The sequence below is a fragment of the Sapajus apella genome, unplaced genomic scaffold, assembly GCF_009761245.1.
Source record: "Sapajus apella isolate SASKATOON/1434 unplaced genomic scaffold, GSC_monkey_1.0 scaffold115, whole genome shotgun sequence".
Taxonomy (NCBI): Eukaryota; Metazoa; Chordata; class Mammalia; order Primates; family Cebidae; genus Sapajus; species Sapajus apella.
In genome coordinates this window covers 4,952,001-4,972,434 of record NW_022437055.1, presented here as the reverse complement: position 1 = coordinate 4,972,434, position 20,434 = coordinate 4,952,001, and the positions used below count along the sequence as shown (strand labels likewise).

At 43.9% G+C, this 20,434-nt stretch overlaps 1 protein-coding gene across 1 annotated transcript; it reads left to right on the top strand.

Moving 5' to 3' along the window:
* The first annotated feature begins 13,175 nt into the window (after positions 1 to 13,175).
* Positions 13,176 to 17,734, top strand: LOC116537997. The gene is made up of 3 exons (XM_032260247.1): positions 13,176 to 14,599; positions 16,265 to 16,366; positions 17,140 to 17,734. The coding sequence occupies exons 1-3, from the start codon at positions 14,482 to 14,484 to the stop codon at positions 17,223 to 17,225; spliced, it is 306 nt and encodes a 101-aa protein (XP_032116138.1). The 5' UTR covers positions 13,176 to 14,481; the 3' UTR covers positions 17,226 to 17,734.
* Positions 17,735 to 20,434: the final 2,700 nt, after the last annotated feature.

Below are 20,434 nucleotides of genomic sequence, written 5' to 3'. Positions count from 1 at the left end.
AGATCGTGCCACTGCATTCCAACCTGGGTGACAGTGAGACCCCATCTCAGAAAAAGAAAAAAAGATGCAAATAAACATTGTGGTCAAGGATCATATTTTGCATATGATGGATTAATGTCTCAGGATAATTGGGCATAATTTTTCAAAATTCAATAGTAATTTGCACTTGTTGGCTTGGACATGTCATTACTCAAAAAGTGTTCTTCAAACATTTCAGGTGCATGTTTGATCTTTTCAAATCCGTTGTATTTTCTTGAGCCAGAGGCGGATGGGTGGGGGGCTGTCTCCTGTTTGCTTGCTTTGCCTTGCTTTTCCATTATTTGGTGAAGGTATCCAGTGTAGGGTCAGTCCAGGTGACTGACTGACTGACTGACTGGTGCTGAGAAAGGGCATGGGAGTCTGTAAGCTAAAGGAACCATTCTAAAGATGGGAAGATAAAAACACCTTGTGAAAAAACTGCATTTCAAGTTGACTAATTTATTTGCCTTTTGAAATGCCATTTCAAAAGAGTGTTTTTCTCTTTTATTGTGGTAATATTCTTTAATTTTTAAGATGACATGATTTATAAAAATCCATAACAGTGTTAATCATATTTGTGATAACAAGATGAAATGTTTCATTGCCAATAAAATAAATGAACATTTCACCTTTCAATCTGTGGGAAAGCCAAAAATGTCTGAAACCATTTGTTATGATAATTGCTTGTCAAATATTTAAAACTTAGGGACACAGCGAGATTTTTCACCCATAAAAGGAAACTCAAAGTAACGTTTAAATTTTTATTCTTGTAGCCTGAAAGTAGCCAACCAGATATTTTAGAAAACTGTGTAAAGTATATGTAAATGTTAAGGGCAAAAAGTCTTTTCTCATTAATTTGGACCTATAGCCCACTTAGGAAATGCATGGAAATACACCCGTCCCTCCCTCACCGGTAATGAAGGCTTAGTCAAGCATTAAATTAAGCACACACACACACATACACACGTTTATAAGAAATACATTATCAGATCCTGTCATTTGCAACAACATGGAGGGAACTGGAGGTCGTTATGTTAAGTGAAATAAGTCAGGCACAGAAAGACAAACATTATGTGTTCTCATTTATTTGTGGGAGCTAAAAATCAAAACAATTGAACTTGTGGAGATAGAGTGTAGAAGGATGGTTACCAGAGGCTGGGAAGGGAAGTCGGATGGGTGATGGGAGGGAATTGCAGATGGTTAAAGGGTACTAAAAATTAGTTAAAATAATGAATAAGACTTAATATTTGATAGCACAACAGTGTGACTATAGCCATAAAAATTTAATTGTACATTTTTAGATAACAAAAAAAGTGTAACTGGATTGTTTGTAATACAAAGGATACATGCTTGAGGGGATGGACACCCCGTCTTCCGTGATGTGATTACTACACGTCATGCCTGTATCACAACATCTCAGGTACCACAAAAAATATATATGCCTACTACATACCCACACATTTTTTAATATGAAAAAGAAATACATTATCAATGGATGAGTGTTTATTTAAAAAAAATTAAAGCTGACTTTCAGAAAAACATCGTTTAATTCTAATTAGTGTTAATCTCTACAATGGAGCAATACAATATCCTGTTTAAATTGTAATTATATTTGAGAATAAAGCAATGGGTTTAAAAATTGTAATTATGCTTGTTTATTCCCCCCAAGAGAAAGAAAGAGAGTGACTTGCAGTCCTGTAATTTTTCTACAACTATTTCAGGACAAAACAAATGAGGTCAGATTTCCGCTTATAAACTCACATTGTTTATACAATTTCAAGGCCTTCTGTATTCGTTATCTATTGCTGAATAACGCATTACCCCCAAACAACAAACCTGCATTGTCTCACAGGTTCTACGGGTCAGGAATCTGGGCACGACTTAGCTGAGTGCCTCTGGCTCAGTGTCTCTCCTAAGTTGCAGTCAAGCTGGCGGCTGCCACTGTGGTCATCTCAAGTCTTAACTGGAGTTTGGAGAATCCACTCCCATGCTCGCTCAAGTGGATAATGGCCAGAGACCTCAGTTCCTCTCTTGTGGCTTTCTCCATAGGCGGTCCAAGCGTCCTCATAACATGGCAGCTGATGAAGAGAGAGAAGGGGAAGGGAATGACAGAAGGCCCAAGTTAGAAGCCACACAAGTGACATCCCATGGCTTCTGCCATAGTCTACTTGTTAGAAGAGTCTTTGGGTCCAGCCCACATGCTAGGAGGGATTACACAAGAGTAGGAACACCAGGAGGCAGGGATCAGTGGGGACCAGCGTAGAGGCTGCCTACCACCCCTTCAATGTCATCACACTGGCAAACTCCACAAATGCAACATTTTTCAGTTTATTTGTGTAAATACAATTAATGTATTCCACAGACTGGATGGAAAAGGAAATGCTATGCCACTGCTGCTGCTTTGTGTCCATCAGCTATATTTTTCCTCTTCAAGGAAAACAGGTTACAGGACTTGACTGATTGACTGATGAGAATCATTCCACAGGAAGCTTCTATTTATTTTTATAACAGGATATTGATGAAGACAGTTAAAGCCAAAGGAATAAAGCAGATGATGTAAATCAAATAATATCAATGAGGATACTACGTTGATTCTAATTATGTTCCCCACGTTAGCGGTAATATGAACTCTTTCAACAATCCTCTAATGTAATGTAATTCAGATCAGGCCAACAATACTCTAAAGTTGTTCAGAGTGGGGTGAGGAGGTAGGGGAATCCAGGTAATGTGTGTCTGTGTGTGTGTGTGCGCACACACATACATATGTATACATATATATTACGTATATTTACATTTATTATTATCCAGCATCCAAGGACAAGAGGCAGGGGACTTTGCTTATTGACTTGCATATGAGTCATATAGTACACTAAACTCCCCACCACTTGCTACTTCCGTTTTTCTTTGTTCTTATCCAATTCACAACCGTCTGGTGTGGCCAGTGGTGAGGTTCCTGTGGCTTACCTGAAGGGCAACACATGAAATCAAAGTAGCTCACAGAATTACGAAACATCAGTAGCAGAGAGCAGCTCGCTGGGCCTGGGCAGGTGATGGCATTGAAGGAGGGTGCATAAACAAATTTCCAAAAGGGAAGTGACAGGTTTGCCCTTTGCTATGTAGCTTTGTTAGCTTTCATTGCTAGCTGTTCTCTGACAGGTAAGGGGGAATTGGACTGAGTCTGACAAGTAAATGCCATACCAGTTTTCAAACATAAGAGAACACGAAAGAATCCCTGCCAGTGAATGTACCATTTGAAAGCACCGTTATTTTACAGTTACTAGGAAGGATATTTAAATTGGTCAAGTTATTTTCAGTGTTGTTTTGGTTTTGTCATACACACCCTATTACACAAACGCCACACAGATGTAAAAATTACTCACCTTTTAAAGTCACTTTAAAATTTTTGACTTTTTGCCAAATATATTTCTATCAAGAGCTCTTTAAAGCTCTGTCTGCAACTTAAACGGACACACATCTTTAAAAGAAAAGCTCGTTTTCCAAGTAATGCCTACAGAATATTCTATTTTTGAAGTTATGTTTACATAACAAAGCACTAAAGGAAGCCCAGCATAGGAGTCCTAAAGCAAGAGTGAGACTGGTTTCTATGGGGTTAGAGAAATTCTAGCTCTCTCCACTGCCAAGGGTGGGTCAGGACAGAAACAAATTGACCCAAAAGTAAGCCTCAATGTCATTCCTACACCAACTCCCTGTGATAATTTACTATCTGCAATCAAAGTAAAATAATCTCTTCAAAAGTCTCGTCCTTTTATGGTTCATTCTACAAATTAATTCTCATTTTCATTTCATATTTCATAGGTTTAACTTTCTTTCACTTTACCCAGGTAGAGAAATCACACATTTCTAATGATAAATGCACCTAAATTCTAAATATGTTTTGGTATTTGAGTTACAGCAAGTACAGGGAATATCTAAGTTGCCCAAGTTACTTTCAATGTTGTTTTAACTTCATGAAAATATTTGATGACAATTTTTAAGACTGCCCATGAAAAAGAACATTCTGCAGTTTGAAGCTCTGCCACTACCGAAAAATGAAAACAAACAAAAATGAAAACCACAGTCTCAATCCAGAAGGTGTGTACTATATTTTCACCCCTCTGTTCCATCAAATCAGCACACAGTAGTAAGTTTCTGTCTTTCAACTAATTTTTTAACCTGATATTTACTGTTATTTCACAGCATACTTTGTATGAGTAATTTAACAAGAAATTGATTAACTTTAAAGGTCAATTAAAATTAAATCCTAGTTGGAACTTTTGGTGTGTGCAACTGCAGGTGGGTGAGGGAGGGAGGGAGAGAGGGAGGGAGGTGAGAGAGGGAGGGCATACCTGGGGTGGGGGAAGAGTCTGGTACATCTCCTGACACACAATAGGCATATGATAAATAGTATTTTTCCACTCTTTCTCTTCCCAAATAAAAATGTTCACCCCAGTGTGGCATGGAGAAGATATTCTAATTTTTCAGATAGTCCTGGGTTTACCATAGTTTATAGTGCATATGGTTAGCATATAAGCCAGGTGAATCTGTTAAAAAGCATTGCTTTCATTACATCACACCCCTGCCCCTTTAAAAGCATCACACACACACACACACACACACACACACACACACACACACCCCAAAAAAAAAAAGAAAAGAAAAAGAAAAAGAAAAAAGCTCCATACCATCCTGCAACTAAAGTCACAACTACTCTGCCGACTTCCAGGCCCCCCATAATATATATATTTTTTTGAGGTAGTTTCTCTCTGTCGCCCAGGCCGGAGTGCAGTGGCACGATCTCCACGCACTGCAACCTTCGCCTCCTGGGTTCAAGCTATTCTCCATTCTCCTGCCTCAGCCTCCCGAGTAGCTGGGATTATAGATGCGTGCCACCATGCCGGCCTGTTTTTGTATTTTTAGTAGAGACAGGTTTTCACCATGTTGACCAGGCTGGTCTCAAACTCTTGATCTCAAGCAATCCACTCACCTTGGCCTCATAAGGTGCTCGTGTTACAGGCGTGAGCCACCGTGCACACCCCATGCCCCGATTATCTGACATCACCTTCCTTGTCCAGCCCACTCTTTAAACCCCCAGTAGAAAGGCTCTACCCAACTACGTCCATCTCCTTTCAGTTCTTCTTTACCTCCTGGCTTCTGAAAATGCTGTTTTGCCCATTCCATCCAAATCTCACCTTCCCTTTAAGGATCACCTTGAAGCTTTAAAGTATAAAATGATGGTGATAGATTTTCAGGAGAGAGTTTATAGTACTGAGCAGCTAATTTAAAAGCAAATTAATTCTATATTATTCCAGAGGGTGTGTTCCAAGTGTCAGTGCCAGATGGACGTTTGTGAAGCTAACATGTTAGATATGGGCTCGACAAGCCTTGGTCAGCACCAATAATATCAAATAGTGCCTAAGCCAACTCTTGAGGATGTCAGCCATCATCTTTGCCACCAACACAGCACCTTGTTCCTACTTCTTCCGGCTCCCTTTCTCCCTTCTCTGGTATACGCTCACTTAACAAATATGGTCTGGATTCCTTTCTAACTTGGCTGGGCTCATGCCTGTAATCCCAGCACTTTGGGAGGCCAAGGCGGGTGGATCACTTGAGGTCAGGAGTTGGAGACCAGCCTGGCCAACATGGCAAAACCCTTCTCTATAAAAAAAATACAAAACATTAGCCGGGCATGGTGGCACACACCTGTAGTCCCAGCTATTTGGGAGGCTGAGGCATCATAAATGCTTGAACCTGGGAGGTGGAGATTGCAGTGAGCCGAGATAGTACCACTGCACTCCAGGCTGGGTGACAGAGTGAAACTCTGTCTCAAAAAAAAAAAAAACCCAACAAAAACAAATATGTATTGGACATCAATGGAAGCAAATTATTGTGCAATGCGCTGAGAAGATGCCTATAGACAGACATGTCCCTACCCTCTAAGAGCTTACTGTCTGCTAGGCAGAGAGTCTCAGAACAACTAAGTTTATTAAAGTACCGTGAGAGGACAGGACAGAGGCAGTTAACTCCAACTCTGAGGCCATCTGAGAATGCTTCAAGGAAGAGCTGGCGTTTAGCTGGGCCTAAGAAGGTTGAGGAAATGGGAGGAAGAGGGTATCCAGCATGAACACGTGAAGGAGGTGTGGCTGGAAGGTAGGAGGTGCTACTACAGGCGCAGATTGGAGCCAGACTGTAGAAGGCCTTGAATGCCACATTGAGTTAAGCTTTTTAGTCATTTGCCTTTTGTGCCGAGGATTAATATGATCAAAATTGTCTTTTCCCAGCAGAACTCCATGGAGAGGAGAAAAATTCAGCTGAGAGACCAGTGTGGGGCCTGAGTGGGTCCCCTTGATGACCTCATGGTGGCAAGTGGAGACACTGAACTTGAGGACAGATAGTAGGAATGGAGGAGGACTTGGTTTTCTTTCTTCCTTCATCTTGTTTCTTTCTCTCTTCTGCCCTGGCCCTTGCTCCCCACTCCACTCTCCCTGCCTATGGCATAAGCATTCCTGCGGACTCTGGACTAACGAAGCTATTCAGCCCTGGGTTTAGGGCAAATGCTAAAATTTAAAACTGGATCTTGATTTCCATTTCCTCTTCCACGTGGATGGCAGGGGCTTACTCTGTTCATGAACTGCTGCAAAATCCCACCTGATCCTAAGCCCAAGACTCATTTTAAGCAACAGGAGGCAAAAGAAATGACATTATCCATCAGTCCTAGACGCTCTTTCACTTTTGTTTTGGAGACAGAGTCTTGCTCTGTCACCCAGGCTGGAGTGCAGTGGCACAATCTCAGCTCACTGCAACCTCCTCCTCCCTGGTTCAAGCGATTCTCCTGCCTCAGCCTCCCGAGTAGCTGGGACTATAGGTGCCTGCCGCCATGCCTGGCTAATTGACACTCTACCTCTTAAGTTTTATTTTTTAAAATGGAAACAGGGGTGTTCAGGGGAAAAGAATGGCAACCATGAGTGAGTTCAGTTCTGGATGATTCTGTGTTACCATCTCTCACGTAAACATTTCAGATATGCACTTTGACTTCCCCACTGCTACTTCAACAGCGTATTTCATGCTTTGGAAAACACTCTGGCTGCATCTTGGTTTTAAACAAGGATAGAATCCCTTAGCACTCTTTAGTTTCTTGTTCCCTCCTATTCTCTCTACCCAGCAAGGGGTTATTTGCCCCCAGGAGTGTTTTCTTTCTACATAACAAGATCCTGAAAGTGATGTCATTCAGACATTACAAAGCAGAGCTCTGTGCTTTTTAAAGGACATCCTTCGCGCTGGTCACTTTTGGTTGGTGTTTTTTGTTTGTTTGGATTTTTTTCAATTTTTTTTTTTTTTATATCAGTGGAGCAACCAACCTTTCAAATGTACTTCAGCTTCCCTGAACAAGATTGCATTTGACAGGTCGACACTGATATATTTGGATTTCTTTTTCTTTTCTCTTTTTTATAATTAGCTGCAGTTAAAGGAAAGTGCTGGAAGTGTGAGGTGAAAACTAATTACCATAATTTTATGGTGAAAGCAAGTGACTAAATCTAGCCTGGTACTATACTTGAATCCCTATTCTGGCCACCACACCTACAAGAGATGGGTTTTTGGTCTCCATGGCCCTGTCATTACATTTTGCTCTGTCATTTCATATGCTGTGCAAAGGACAGCAAGTCATGCTATAGGGCCAGCACGGTGTAAAGAGACACTGAGGCTGTCCTACACCCCTTCATTCCGGCCCTCCTTGGCAAAAAGTTTCAATCATTGCCGTCATCTGAGACGGTCTTTGATTTAATGGGTAAAAATCCAGGAATAATTAAGAAAATAATAACACATATCCAGCAAGAAAAAAAAAAAAAAAAGCCTGGTTTAAAGAAGAACTCCCAGCAACACTGAAGGCAGTGATTCTGCGTCTTTGAGGAGGGAAAAGAGATCTAGAAATCAAAAGCAACAGCTACCAATGACTTACTAACCTTCTCTTAGGCAGAAAGGAAAAACTTACTGATTCATTCTACTTTTTCCTGGTGAGATCACGGGGGTAGGAGAAGATTAAAATTTTTCTCCCAAAGTTGTGAGGTTTGCAAATAACTATTTTTTATCATAACTAATTTCATAAAATAAAATAAAAATTACCAAAGGGCACTGTCATTTTTGTTTAATCTGAGAGTGGGACAAGCATTCTTACACTGTATATTACAGTATACTGTTATACTACTCACTGCTAGCCATTGCTTAAATCCCGAAAAATGCCTTTACAAATAATACAATAGAAGCTTTATAGCACAATTCCAGTTGTTTTCCTTCTGTTAAATTTGTAACTGTATCCTGATTTTATCTCTCTGAAGACTTCTGGATATTTACAACATAAGGAAAGTCTTGTTTCCCTAACTCAAGGCCTTCAATAAAAACACAATCATAAATGGCATTTCTATTTAAAACAAAAATAGAAACTTCTAGAAATCTTCTGTATAATTTACAAAAAAGAAATTTTAATTCAACTGGATTCTCCAGTATCTATTTCCCAGGATTCATTCACAGTTGCTTTCCAGAAAACATTTTCCAAAAATTATGCCAAATACCATGTTATGCGTAACTTCCTTGCTGAATATCTCTAGTCTAGAGCTAATTTATTTTTCTCAGCTGTGCCTTCCGAGCCTTCAAAGCTATTGCTAAAGTCTCCTCCCTCAGCTGACTTTAATTATTCCTTGTCAATGTAATTTCTGAATGTTTCACGGAAAAAATAGAAAGGAAAATATGAACTATTTTCCTGAAAACACCTGCCTTGAAACAATATTTCAGAAGTGACCAAAAAAAAAAAAAAATAGATGGTGTGCAATTTTCATTTCAGGTTCCTAGCTGCCCAGTGAGAAGTTGCCTGACTGCCAGTTGGAGGCCTCCCTAACGCCCCAGTTGTTGAGCTGTCCCTGTTTCCAGTCCTAGGGCGACTTTCTCACCACTTCTTAGGGGCAATTTATATCCTGTGAGTTTTGTCAAGTTGGGAAGGGCCTACCAAATGAGAAGCCATTTGCAGAATCAGGGTTCACTTCAAAGGTCCTAAGAAAATCCTCGAGCCATCATAGTTGAAAAACATTTGAAGACTGTTCACTTGAGTAAGTGCTTAAGCTTGTCCTCCCTTACTCTCTCCGGCCTGTAGCAATATTACTCACCCTCAAAGAATTCATCAATATTCAACTGACTCTCCAATTTGCTGAGGTAGCAAAAGGAGTTTAATAAAGAAAGCTGTTGCAGTTTGTCTTTAGAGAACATGCTACAAACTCAACTTTTATCTTATGTCGCTGGAATCTTCTGCCCTTTTACTAATTTAGGTGGGGAAATAAATGCTTACGTGTAGCAACCCCAGCAAATTTACCCACGAAGGCAAGCCTTAAAAGCCCAGCAAAGCCTTTCATCCCAAGGGCACAAGAGCTTAATAAATGATTTCTCTGAGGATTTAGAAGCGTGTTCAGTCACGTCTCACAGCCCGGCAAACTTTCGGTCCTGTCCACGAGGGGTTTTGAAAACGTTAGCAGGGAAACTGTAGCTTAGTAATAAGAGTTTTCAGCGCCCACCGAAACTGGACGAGTATCAGCTGTTTAAAAACATTTCCTGAAAAGAAAATCTTGCTCTGTTAAAACCTTTTTGGTTAATTTTTGAAAACCAGCTTTGCAGACCCTGGAAGACGCTACTCTCTTTTCCCTCCCCGCGCCCCGGAAAAGAGCCGCAGACGCCAGCGAAAGGCTGCGCAACGCTTGCAGTTTGCAACGTCTTGGGTCTGCGAGATCGCCCTTGCAAAGACATTTCAGGTTTTCCATTAGCTCTACATAAATATCACAGTAAAATGCATGTGAGACCATTAAAGTAACTCAAACTCGAGCGCAGAGCACAGCAGACTGAGCGGTTTTATTTTGGTAAACTGATTTCGTGTGTGTGTCCGCGCGTGTGTTGCTGTTTTCTTTCGGCACCTGATTTTTTCCCCCAGCGCCCGCACGCGGTTCTGGGCTACCCCGCGCGCCGTCTGCAGGCCGCGACAACTACGGCCTCCCTCCGGGAATCCGGGGGCCGGCCGCGGGCCGCGGTGGCGGCGGCTGCAGGCGCGCGGCTCAGGTCCCCGCGGCCTGCCGGTTTCTTCGCTCATCTGTGGCGCAGCCGACCCACCGAGTCTGAGTCGGACCGGGGATTGCTGAGAGCTGCCAGGAAGTCCCCAACCCGCACCGCCCCCGGGGCTAACGCGCTAGGCAGCTCCTCCGCAGAGCTTTGCGCCTAGCAGCCCACCTGCCCCGAGGCTCCGATGGCCCCTCGTCGCCTGACCAGGGCAGGACCGCTGCAGGCCAGCTCTACCCATTGCTCTTCCCGTCCAGATCCCGCTGGCCTTGAGCCCTGCTTGCTCGCAGATTTGTCCCACCCGGGACAGGAAAAAGAAAAGAAGCTGCCTTCATTTTCTTAGCATTCAGGCGCTATTTTATAAGGGAACTCTTCCAAAATTTTCATTATGGCATTTTGCAAATATTTAGGAAAGCTGAAACAACGGTACAACGAACGTCTGTTTACCCCCCACCCCCAACAGGATGCAACAACTGTTAACATATTGCAATACTTGCTTCCTTTCTGTTCTCATAATGTGTGCGTATGTTAGCTGCATCATTTGAAAACTGCAGACACCGTGACACTTCTGTACACTTCAGCATGCATCTTCAAGGATAAGGATCTCCTTACTTTCAATACCATTCTCACAAATACAAAATAGCATCGTCCTTAACAGCGTCTAACATTCAGGATAAGGGCTCCTTTTTCTCCGGTTTCCCCACTTCAGTCTTAAAAATCAGTTTCCCTTCTTGTACTGGGTATATGTGTAAACAATTGCTTCTCCCTCTGTGTTATGCCCACCAAAGGACTATAGGGCTCACCCTGTCCCGGGGCCTCTCTGAGAGCTTGGTGGGATGGCGAGGGCTGGGGCGTCTCGACAGACAGCTACTCAAACGCGTGGGGAAAGCGCTGCACTCACGCGGTCTGAGACCCCCTGTTTCCTTTCCCAAACCATCTCAGGTACCCCCCGGAAGCACAGAGCAAGAAGCCTCGCTCAGCCAACTTGCGCCCTCCCGGCAGCTCAAAGGACACCACCAGAGGACCTGTGAGCGTGGGGTGGCGTCTGTCGCGGAAGCCTGGGGGTGCACGCTGCGCTACCTCGTGCCCTTGGCTTTGCCGTTTGCCATCCTCCGCTTTTTCTCCCCAGAGTGTGATTAATTTCACATTGTCTCTCCCTATTCGGCTCATTGTTGGTTACTCAGGGCGTCCAGTGTCTTTTTTGGCCCTCCCCCGCCGCGGGCCAAGGCTGCGGCGTCGAGCGCCTGCACAACCCCCTTTCCCCCCCCCTCCCCCCTTCCCCCCCCCCCTTCCCCCCCCCGGGCCCCGGAGCCAAGCGGGGCCACCGGGGGGCGGAGAGCGCCAGCAGCGCGTAGCCACGCCCCCGGAGCCGGCTTTTTCTAGGGCGGCTCCTGGAGCCTCTCCGCCGGCTGCGCCTCTCGCCTCCCAGGGAGCGCTCCGCGCTGGCCCCTCGCTCTGCTCCGCCTCTGCCACGCCGCTCTCCGAGCTTCGGCCGCAGCCAGCGCCTCCTCCGCGCGCCCTCCGCGCTGAGACTCCGGCTCTCAGCTCTTCGTCCTTGTCGCTCCGTGCCCGGCACCTTGCGCCCTGCAACCTCGCCGTCTCCCAAGTCTCGGGTCCCGCTTCTGTCGCTGTCCGTCGATGTCCGTCTGTCTTTCGCTCGGTCTGCCTCTCCGCCTCCCCAGCCCTTCCTTCCTCCCTCTCTCCCTCGCTGGCTTGCACATTCGCTCGCTCTCGGACGCGGCGAAACAGCTTCGCAGGCAAATCCCAGAAACCTTTGCAAAAAGCTTGCAATGAAATTTAAGAAGTTCTTCGATTTCGGCGCCATTTTCGAGTCGAGCCAGAGGTGACATGCGATTTTTTAAAAAGGTCTTGGTGGCTGGCGTCTTTCCCGATTGTAGCGTGGGTTACGGCAGGCCAAAAAAAAAAAAAAAAAAAAATCTGGTGATAATTCTGAAAAAGTGCTGTGGCGTTTTGGGGTTGTAAAGCACGTTTGGGGGCGGGGTGGGGGGTCAAAACTGACCTTTAAAGTGTTTAACAAATGAGTGCGGCCGGGAAATTCTCAGGAAACGGACTGGGGAAAAAAAACTAACATGGAGGGGCGGGGAAGAAATACTGAGTAAGGGGCAGTGACCGCCTGTCAGACTCGCGGGGGTCAGGAGCGACTGGTTTTGACATAATGTAAATGAACTTTTCCTGACTCGTATTTTCAAGCAGTAAGTTATGTCTTGGAAAGAAATGTGTGATTAATTTTACATTGTCTCTCCCGATTTAAAACTTTCAAGGTTGTTCAGTTTTCCCTGTAGGGAACTTGACATTGGGAAAGTTTGGCTAGAATGCGCTGAGGGTAGGTACGTCGTGTTTTGGGGGTGTGGGGGACGAAGGCAGATGCAAAATTAAAAGACAAAACGTTGTAAAATGTGAACAGAGGAAGAGGCGTATTCTTTGGCTCTTAAATCATTTAGCCAAACACATTGCAGTTCAGAAGGGGGTGGGGCTATGGCCACTCGAAAGTATCGATTCTTTGTCTATTGTATCAGCGAATGACCCTCTCCTGAAGTGACGAGAAGCCCCTTCGTATTCTCTTTTCGTAAGTAAATTTCAGTCTAAGGGGAACTGTGTAAACTAGGGGATCGACGTGGCTTTTTAGGGATGTAACTCGTTGTACTCGGAGAGATGAAAGGGGTAAAGGTGAAAGGTATAAATAAATTCGATTCCAGTGAGTTTCAGAGCAATCTGGAAGGGACCTTTGCCTTAGACACCGATGTTATTTTGAATGAACTTTTGTTTTTCTAAGTAGTCAACTAAAGAAATGTTAAATTAGGAGTGAATTTAATTTCTGACATGATGGCTCATATATTTATGTGGAACAAAATATTGGGAGAAAGTTGTGGAGTTTTAAATTATAATTGTACATCTGCTAAACTTGTTTTTTTTCTTTTTAAGGGCAGCCAACGACATTTTTCTCCATTAATCCCAAAGGCAATGCAAAAGTTTGTAAATATCATTGCCAAAACAAGATGGAACGTAGAGACACTTGATTGTCCCAATTCAGGGAATGGGGTTATTATCACTAATGACTTTGTTTACCATGACGTGTAGTATATTTGTTAGCACTGATCTCAGTCTGGATGTTATTAATTTTATACTCAATCTCCTTTAATACTCTGCACATTTTATTAACTAATAGGACACTAACATTCATTGTACTAGTTTTGAAAAACCGACATAATTTGTAAATGTAACAAAATACAGTTGGATACTTTAAATGTTTATTACTTATGCTGAAATGTATTTTAACTTTCAAAACCATTACAATTAGTGGTGATTTTGTTGTTTTAGGTTTGTGATTGAGGATTTCAGAGTCGGTTTTTTTCTAATGCTTAATTGAATATTGTATTTAAACCAAAAGGGGGCATGCATGTGACTTGTTGCTAATATGTGTCCATTTTAAAAAGGAAAAAGTGGTATCTAATGAGTTAATCATTAAGGAGTATGCGCAGTGCCGGCCATTTCAGGACATGTAAGCGTTTCTGTGGAGCTGCTTGAAACAGGAAGGAGCGACTTGACATCAAGTATTTAAACTTTTTGATTTATGTTTTCATCGATGACATTGATAGGTATAAATTATTCATGAATAAGTTTGAGTAACTAGTTTAATATGTAAATGTCCAGGTATTTCATCTACAGAAAGTTCTGACATTCTTGAAGCTCTTAAAAATAGCAGTGGTGTTTACCGTAAGAATAAAAACACTAGCAGTGAGTTAAAGAGGGCATCTAATGCTTTTAAAGATGTATATATATGTCGCAGCGATAGTATATATTAGAATCAGCTGAAGCTACCGGTGAACTTTGGTTATTTCCTTCCAGTCATCTGCATCCATTTCCAATAAAGGTGTTTTTTTTTTTTTTTTAATGGGGACAATGAATAAGACTTGTAATATGCAGCAGTAAGAAGTTTCACCAAGACTTTGAAGTTGGCAATAATGATCCAGATGTACGATTGCCTCTACTTAATGTTATTCATCTACTTTCAAAGTAATTAGATTCTCTTACACACTAATTCCTATCTCCCATCGCTCTTCTTTTCACCACTACGTTTTTCCAAGATTCATCCTCAGGGGAAAAAAATTGAGAGCCACAACTTCGGCTCCACCTGCAGCTCCTGGAAATCAAATGGTGAAGTTATAAAAAGTATCTCAACTTGGAGTGAGGTGGCCTAGTCATAAGTGTTGCTCTATTCCTTGCCAAGGGCAGCATGGGGCGGGGCGGGGCTTCCTCCAGTCATCCAGTCTTTCTTCACCCGCAGGTACCCCGGTCCATCCCCCTTCGTTGACTCCAAGGGGATACAGCAGCAATTCATGTTTTGAAGTGCTCTAAATGGTTCAAAACGTGAAGCGCTGCTATACCCCCTCGTGGGGAAGGAAGAAGGTGGGATCTGCCGGACCGTGTTCCTGCCACCAGGTGCCCGCTCCCCGCTACGCCGGCTCAGAAGCAGGTAGGTGGGTGGGGGTTTGCGTCTTTCTGGCGGGTCCTGGCCCTTTCTAGTCCACGCGACAGGGCGGTAGTCGGGGGAGGGCAGTATTCCCGGCCAGGTTGGGGGCGGCCGGCCAGGGACGCGCCCGTAGGCAGTGGGAGCTGAGTAAGGATGCCGTGCCCGTGCTCAGCCGTGCTCTAGCAGCGAAAACAGTTCTGCAGTTAGCTATCAATACTCTGGAGTATTGTTTCCGCTGCCAGAGTAAGTCTGGGACTGCCTTACGGGCCTACCCAGCAGGTAAGTCTTAGGCCACCGCCTGCGGCGTCCGCCCCAGGAGCAGCAAGACCCAAGATTCCATCAAACGAGGGAGAATTAAACAATTGGAAAAAATCCCAATCAGAATACCACCCACAGGAGGACGAAAAAAACCCATTTTCAGTCCCCAACCACGAAACGGTGGGGGTGCGGGGGGAACTGGAAAAGGAGTAAGGGGAGAGGAAGGGTGCACAGCTACAAGAAGTCTTCACATCTCTGCGGTTCCTGGTAAACGCGCTCCTGTCCTGAATGTGGAAGGAACTTAAGAGTTCAGGAAAGATCAAAGTAACGGGCCTCTTCCTCACACTCGCGCCCTCCCTTCCCCGCTGCTGGGTTGGGGGGCTCCGTGGAGCTCCAGCACCCTAGAAGGATCCGGTGAGGCGCGAGGCCTTGCGGGCGGGTGAACGCAAGACAGCGTGGAAGGCGCCAACCTGCCCGATCTGAGCCCAAGGCTGCTGAGAAGTGTGGGGGCCTTCAGGGGATCAGCGTTTCTAGCTTCTTTTCGCCCTCCTTTCCCAAAGATCTACCACAATTCCACCCTGGAGGCGTTCCCCGCCCACCAAATCTCCTTTGTAGCCCCAGGGCAGGGACCTGAGCCTTCCTGACTCCAAAACTCCTGGGCACTGTTGCTCGTGAGTGCTGCCCAGCTGTCGTCCTCTAAAACCACCTCCATCCCTCACTGGGCTGGCCCCCTGAGCCTTCGGTGAGGAAATGGGTTTCCGCAGTGCCTGCCTGGGAGCTTGACAGCCTGACTAGAAAAGGGCTAATTCTCTTTTTCTGTGCAAATCACTTGAGCTAATTATTTGATCTGAAGCATGGGCAGGTAAAGCATCATTGGCGGGCGTGGGGAGGCAGGCGTGGAATCGTTCCCACACTTTGTCCCCTTTAAAAAAAAGCAACCAAAACACACACCGAAACCCCTCTGGTCTTAATGGGCTAGCTGGAACTGGGCTTTCCGGGGCGGGAGTGGGCCACTAGAAGTTTCCCAGTTTGGGGGATTGAGGGGGCGGGGTTCCTGAGTCCAGAGCTGGGAGTTGGGTTCTTCGGCCCAAGACGCTGGCTCTTCCAGACTCCTTTACTCTGGGGCAGTGCGTGGGGGCTGCTTGGGTCCCTCCTGGCCTGCCGGAACCCTCAGGCTCACGGAGCAGGACCAACCCACCCAACCCAGTGGCGCCTCCCAGGCCTAGAAGCCCCCACTTTGCTCCTTCCCCACTCCGATCAGCCAGCGCAGGGCCCCTCAGGCCCAAGATCCCCAGGCCCAAACGGCGAACAGGTCCCCACGTTCGCCTGCTTTTGCACTTGGGGGTGGGGGAGCCACCTCGTGACGCCCCTTCTGCCTCACCAGCTTACCCCTTTCTCCCCGTTCTGTAGGCTTCCCCCTGGAGTCAGAAGGAAGCCCGGTGCCAGCCAGCCTTCCCGAAGGACTAAGCCCGCACCATCCGGCTTCCTCCAGCGGGCGCCTGCAGGACCCAGGTGAGACACGGGAGCGGTTGGGGACGTGAGGGACAGAGGGCAGCGAGCAAGGGATCCTGACTTGCGGGCGTTGCCTTCTGGAATCCAAGAGGCCCTTTGCCTGAGTCTCCGAGATGCATCGAAATTGAGCTTGTCCACACAGCCCCCTGACTGTGCAGTGCCCTTTTCTGACTTGAAACATTCCTTGCACCTTTATTTACACGGTCCAAGTTGCAGTGTGCCTAGATTTTCTCCAAGGACAAAAATGTGAATAAAGCGATATTTTAGCCAAACATTTCCGTGTCAATTAAGAAGATGGCAATTCGTTCCAGACTATAAATTCTCTTTAACAACTCCCTAAGGTATTCTTTTAAATTGTTTTTCAACATTGCTAAATATGCATCATAATGTGTGGGAGACTTGTGTAAAGTGAATCAATTTATAGTCTACTGATTAATTGACCTGATGTTACCACCTCCAAGGAGGCACCTTTCCACTGTTTTCTCATTTTTTCCCCAACACATGTTATCTGTTAGTGAGGCAGCTGTGTGCACGTGGCATTGTATAAAGTTTATTAGACAGACGTGGCTCTTAAACTAGGAAGAGCTTAGTTTTAACTCTAAATCTAAAATTCCACATTTCTGTAAGTTGTGAGACAAGATACATAGGTTGCTTTGATAAACCAGAACTGAACATAATTTTTTAAAAATTTAAATCACAGGAATGTTTTTTTGAAGGCATCCAGCATCTCCAGTTAGCAGTACTGATTTTTTTCTTTTTTTTTCCCAACAAAGGAACACTACATCAACACTCTTGGCGGGGATGTGGACACAGAAGACTTCTGTTTCAAGAAAATACAATCATCTCTCAAAGGCTGTAATTTATATGCATTTTAAAACTCTCTAGGCATTGAAAACCACCCAAGTGTCCCAAATAGAAGGGTAAAATATAATCAATCACTCAGTGTAATATTATACATCCTTTAAAAATGTTATTGGAAAATGTTTTATGATCTGTAAGTCCAAGGAATCCTCTCCCACCATTTCTTTCTCCCCACTGTTCCCCATACCCACACTTCTTTGTTCCAATTGGCATGTAAACTTGGTTTTCCCGCCAAATGAGTCAGTCATGATGGGAACGTCAATTGATTTGAACAGATGTGTGTCAATGTTACTTGGAAAACTAGATGCCAATAACCAGGGCCACAGAAAAAGGCAGTGGTTGCAACTCTGTAAAAATTTATGCATGCACACAGAAAAGGACTAAAGTGGAACCCCACACAGGAAAACAGTGGGCTGTACCCCCGTGCTGGGACATTGAATGACTGTATGCTACTTTTGATTTTCGTTAATATGGGCAACCGTCCAATTAAAAAAAACTCCTAAGGACTCTGCAGTGCAAATTGTTTTGCTGATTGTTTTTAAACACCATACCTATCAACTCATCAAGGTAGATGGGGCAGCAGGGGACTGGGTTCATTTCCTGAATCCTGGACTACTATAAAGCTCACGTAACATTTGCAGAAAACCTGAGCCTGTGAGATGGGAGCTAACTTATAGGCAGCTTTCCTGAGACTGTGCAAGATGAAAATAAAACTAGGTTCCTAAAATGTTTTGGGAAGATCAATGAATTTTTCAATAGAAATGAAAAGACTTGAGTCAGGGGCTATCTGCAAGTTGGCATACATTTTTAGAGATCTTTTTTCCCATTGGCCTGCAGTATGACTTATTCTTATAACCCTAGGACTTTATATATGCATTTGTATTTAGAGTTATTATATGACTCTTAAGTGAAAAAGAGTATATATACATCAAGTGTAGAAAACGTGTATCTCCCTGCCACCTACATCTCACTCAGGCCCACCCATTAGTTACTGCTCAGTGAAGGAACAATGATTGGCTAGCTCTTTCATAATATTTCATCTATCTGCCACTGTTTCCCCCTCCCCAGCTCCACTGCTGATCTCTTTGGCAAGTTCAGCCAGGCTTAAACCCCCTGTGGGAATAGTAAATTGAGCCAAGAGGGAGGACCCCTGAAGGCATCTACTTCCTATGGTTGCGAGGGCCTTTGAGCACTCCCCCTTCCACTACTGAGTTCCATAATCTGAGCAATTGGTGGGAGTTTGGAAACATGGCCTTGGCTCCACTGCTGGAGTCAGGGAGCTCAGAACACTGCAGCAACCTGAGAGTCAGAGTCTTGGTTGCTTTGAAGTCTAAGTCTCCCAAGGCAGCTCCCTCACCTGTTCCCGCATGTCTGCCACCCAGACGAGACTATTACCCTAAGACCAGACCTTCTAAAGGCGTGGCCACAGAATCATCGGAATCCCAACATCCTGCCTTTGTACATGCATTTACGTACTTTTCCAAATACTTGAATTTTTTAAAAAAAATTGTGACAACCTTGAAAGACAGAGTTAAGGCAATCCAAAAAGTAATTACAGACAAGAAAACGGGGGCCTCTGGAGGTTAAGGATTTGCCTGAGGCTAGTTACTCTCTGGGGCCTCTTCCTCCAGGCCTCATGCTATGTTCTTTATGTCATTACCTGTTTATCAGAACCAACTATGTCGCAGTGACCCAAGCAGGAATGTGTTTGGTTACAAAAATTCCAGGTGAAACTGACTAGTCTTAGGATGAGCTTTGACCTATACACTGGACCCTTCCTGGGTGAGGCCCAAGATTGGCCCCAGGATTACTAAACAGTGACTATAAGTTACCCAGCCCTGTACAAGTCAATCTGCCCAAACCAAAAAAGCATGATTTAAATTCATGTAAAACCTCTGTCCCATATGTGTTATTTTCTGTAGATTCAATCAAATTAATCTTAAGGAAACAAATGAAGTGTCCAGCTATAGGGGTTAACTTAATCTAGTCACTTATTCAATGGAACCTTTTTCAGCCATTACAAACAACAATGATAGAGACTACTCAGAAATCTGGAAAATGCTTATGATATCAACTTTAAAAAAATCAGGGCAACAAAATCACATGGACCCCATGATTGACAAGTCGGAGCAGAACCTGGAGGAAATGTGCAAAACAGACATACTTGTTACTTAAGCGTGGTGGGATTAGAGCTAAAGTTTCTTCTTTCTCTACTTTTTCATGTTTTTTTGTGTGTGTGCATGTTTCTGTGTGATGCCATGTTTTCTTGTTACGTTGTCAAAATATAAATCTCTAAAAAGTCTTTAGAGGTCATGGGTGATACAGAAATTTGGGATCGGACAAGGATGCACAGACCTCAGACATCTCGGGGATCATCGTGTCACGAGATATCACTGTGCACTTGTGACAGATTGATAACTGAAAGGTCTGGGAGCCACTCGTCTTCATAACAAAACACATGGTAAGTATTACAAGACGAACCAATAAAAAGATTAGGAGCAAAGTGGGCCCTAAGCAAAGAAGAAAGGGGTTGCTGTGGGATTGGAGGGATGAGTTGTGTTTTCATAGGAGTGTAATGGGAATGTCCTTAACTATTTGTGTCTTTATTGCTTTAAATGTCTGTTGAATGAATTGAAGCTTACATAGGGTATATAATTTTATAGTTTTGTTAGAATGTTAAAGAATTTATGCTCAAGCAAATGACAATTGGAAAACACTTTGCTATAAGCCTTACAGACACAGGGTCATTTCTAATATGTTGAGTCCACACAAGTGGTCAAGAAAAACCATAAAAATGACATGAATAGAAAGCCCCCATAAAAAAAAATGCATAAAGATGCTCATTTCAATATTTTTAAGGATGGAAGTTAGGAACATCCTGAATGACCACCAACAAAGGATTGGACAAATAAAATATAGTGTAGCTAGCACAATAGAATAGGATGCTTTCATGTAAAATAATGTTTCTGAAAGTTATTTTCGTGTCAGGAGAATGTGCTCCTGATAAAACATTTAGTGACTGAAAAAAAGCTATTTTCCCATCTCTGCAATATAGGTACATAGAGAGCATTCTGCTTGAATAGTTTTGTATCAACATACAGATAAAAGGCTAGGAGGAAACATATAAAAACTTTATTGTGATTATCTCTGAGTTGTGGTATAAAAGTGACCAAGGAAAGATGCTGAACTATTTTTGCGATGTGTTCC

What these genes read in the sequence shown, in the direction of transcription:
- LOC116537997 (XM_032260247.1), top strand. Translation starts at nt 14,482, where the DNA reads ATGGTTCAAAACGTGAAGCGCTGCTATACCCCCTCGTGGGGAAGGAAG. An exon ending in CTACGCCGGCTCAGAAGCAG is followed by an intron (nt 14,600 to 16,264) that starts GTAGGTGGGTGG and finishes CCCGTTCTGTAG; the next exon opens with GCTTCCCCCTGGAGTCAGAA. An exon ending in CGGGCGCCTGCAGGACCCAG is followed by an intron (nt 16,367 to 17,139) that starts GTGAGACACGGG and finishes TTCCCAACAAAG; the next exon opens with GAACACTACATCAACACTCT.